Source organism: Calidris pugnax, unplaced genomic scaffold, assembly GCF_001431845.1.
Source record: "Calidris pugnax isolate Ruff unplaced genomic scaffold, ASM143184v1 scaffold353, whole genome shotgun sequence".
NCBI classification, from domain to species: domain Eukaryota; kingdom Metazoa; phylum Chordata; class Aves; order Charadriiformes; family Scolopacidae; genus Calidris; species Calidris pugnax.
The window spans coordinates 65,214-66,719 of NW_015091065.1; the positions used below are offsets into that span (position 1 = coordinate 65,214).

At 63.3% G+C, this 1,506-nt stretch overlaps 1 protein-coding gene across 1 annotated transcript in view; it reads right to left on the reverse strand.

The window, feature by feature from the left end:
* Positions 1–1,145: 1,145 nt before the first annotated feature.
* CHMP2A (charged multivesicular body protein 2A) overlaps positions 1,146–1,506 on the reverse strand; it is a 4,598-nt gene continuing 4,237 nt past the window's right edge. The window contains exon 4 of the mRNA XM_014956919.1: positions 1,146–1,391. Within this exon, the coding sequence (XP_014812405.1) occupies positions 1,279–1,391 (113 nt within the window). The 3' untranslated portion in view covers positions 1,146–1,278. The remainder of the gene's footprint in view (positions 1,392–1,506) is intronic.

The window sequence follows — 1,506 nt, forward strand, 5'->3', positions numbered from 1 at the left end:
TGCAGAAAATGCCGGGGGGGGGAAAGACCCCGAGAGGGGGGGGGGGGGCAAATACCCCTGGGGGGAGCAAATGTCCATTAGTGTCTGAGCTGCCTCCCCCGGCTCTGCCCAGGGAGAGTTGGGCAGGGTCAAAGGTCACTGGGGGCTCCTGGGGTCAAAGGTCACCCCAGGTCAAGGCCAGAGGTCAAAGGGGTCTGCCCCTGGGGGGGGGTCAGGGGTCACCAGGAGGTCACAGAGGGGTCGGGGTGGGGTCATTGTTGGCCAAGGTCAAAGGTGACGGCAGGTCAGAGGTCACCGCTGGGCAGCTCCGGGGTCACAGGTCACCATGGGGTCAACACCAGGTCGTAGATCGAAGAGGTCAACCCTGGGGTCGTAGGTTGAAGAGGTCAACCCTGTGGTCGTAGGTCACCATGGGGTCAACCCTGGGGTCGTAGATCGAAGAGGTCAACCCTGGGGTCGTAGGTCACCATGGGGTTCACCCCGGGGTCGTAGGTTGAAGAGGTCAACCCTGGAGTCATAGGTTGAAGAGGTCAACCCTGGGGTCGTAGGTTGCCATGGGGTCAATCCCGTGGTCGTAGGTCGCCATGGGGTTAACCCTGGGGTCATAGGTTGAAGAGGTCAACCCTGGGGTCGTAGGTTACCATGGGGTCAACCCCGGGGTCGTAGGTTGAAGAGGTCAACCCTGGGGTCGTAGGTTGCCATGGGGTCAACCCTAGGGCCCTGGAGGTCAACCCTGGGGTCGTAGGTCGCCATGGGGTCAACCCCAGGGTTGTAGGTCACCATGGGGTCAACCCCGGGGTCGTAGGTTGAAGAGGTCAACCCTGGGGTCGTAGGTCGTCATTGGGTCAACACCCGGCCGTAGATCGACGAGGTCAACCCCAGGGTCATAGGTCACCATGGGGTCAACCCTAGGGCCCTGGAGGTCAACCCTGGGGTCGTAGGTCGCCATGGGGTCAACCCCAGGGTTGTAGGTCACCATGGGGTCAACCCCGGGGTCGTAGGTTGAAGAGGTCAACCCTGGGGTCGTAGGTTGCCATGGGGTCAACCCTAGGGCCCTGGAGGTTAACCCTGGGGTCGTAGGTTGCCATGGGTCAGCTCTGGGGTCGCAAAGGTCAACCCTGGAGTCATAGGTCACCACCACGAGGTCAACACCAAGCCATAGATCAAAGAGGACAACCCTGGGGTCATAGGTCACCACAGGGCCGTGGAGGTCGACCCCGGGGTGGTAGGTCAGGGCGAGGGACGGGAGGTCGGGGGTCAGGGGTCGGAGGTCGGGGGTCAATCCCGGCGCAGGTTCTTCAGCCGTTCCTCCAGGTCGGCGTCGGCGTCGGCCAAAGCAGCCGCGGCCTCAGCCGCCCGCCCCTCCCCCGACCCCCCCGGGGGGGGCAGGGCTGGGAGGGAAAAGGTCAAAGGTCAAGGGGAGGTGGGGGGGCATCCTCCATTCCCCCCCCTCCCCCCAAAATACCCCCCCCAGGACCTTGAAATATCCCCCCAAAATGTCCCTAA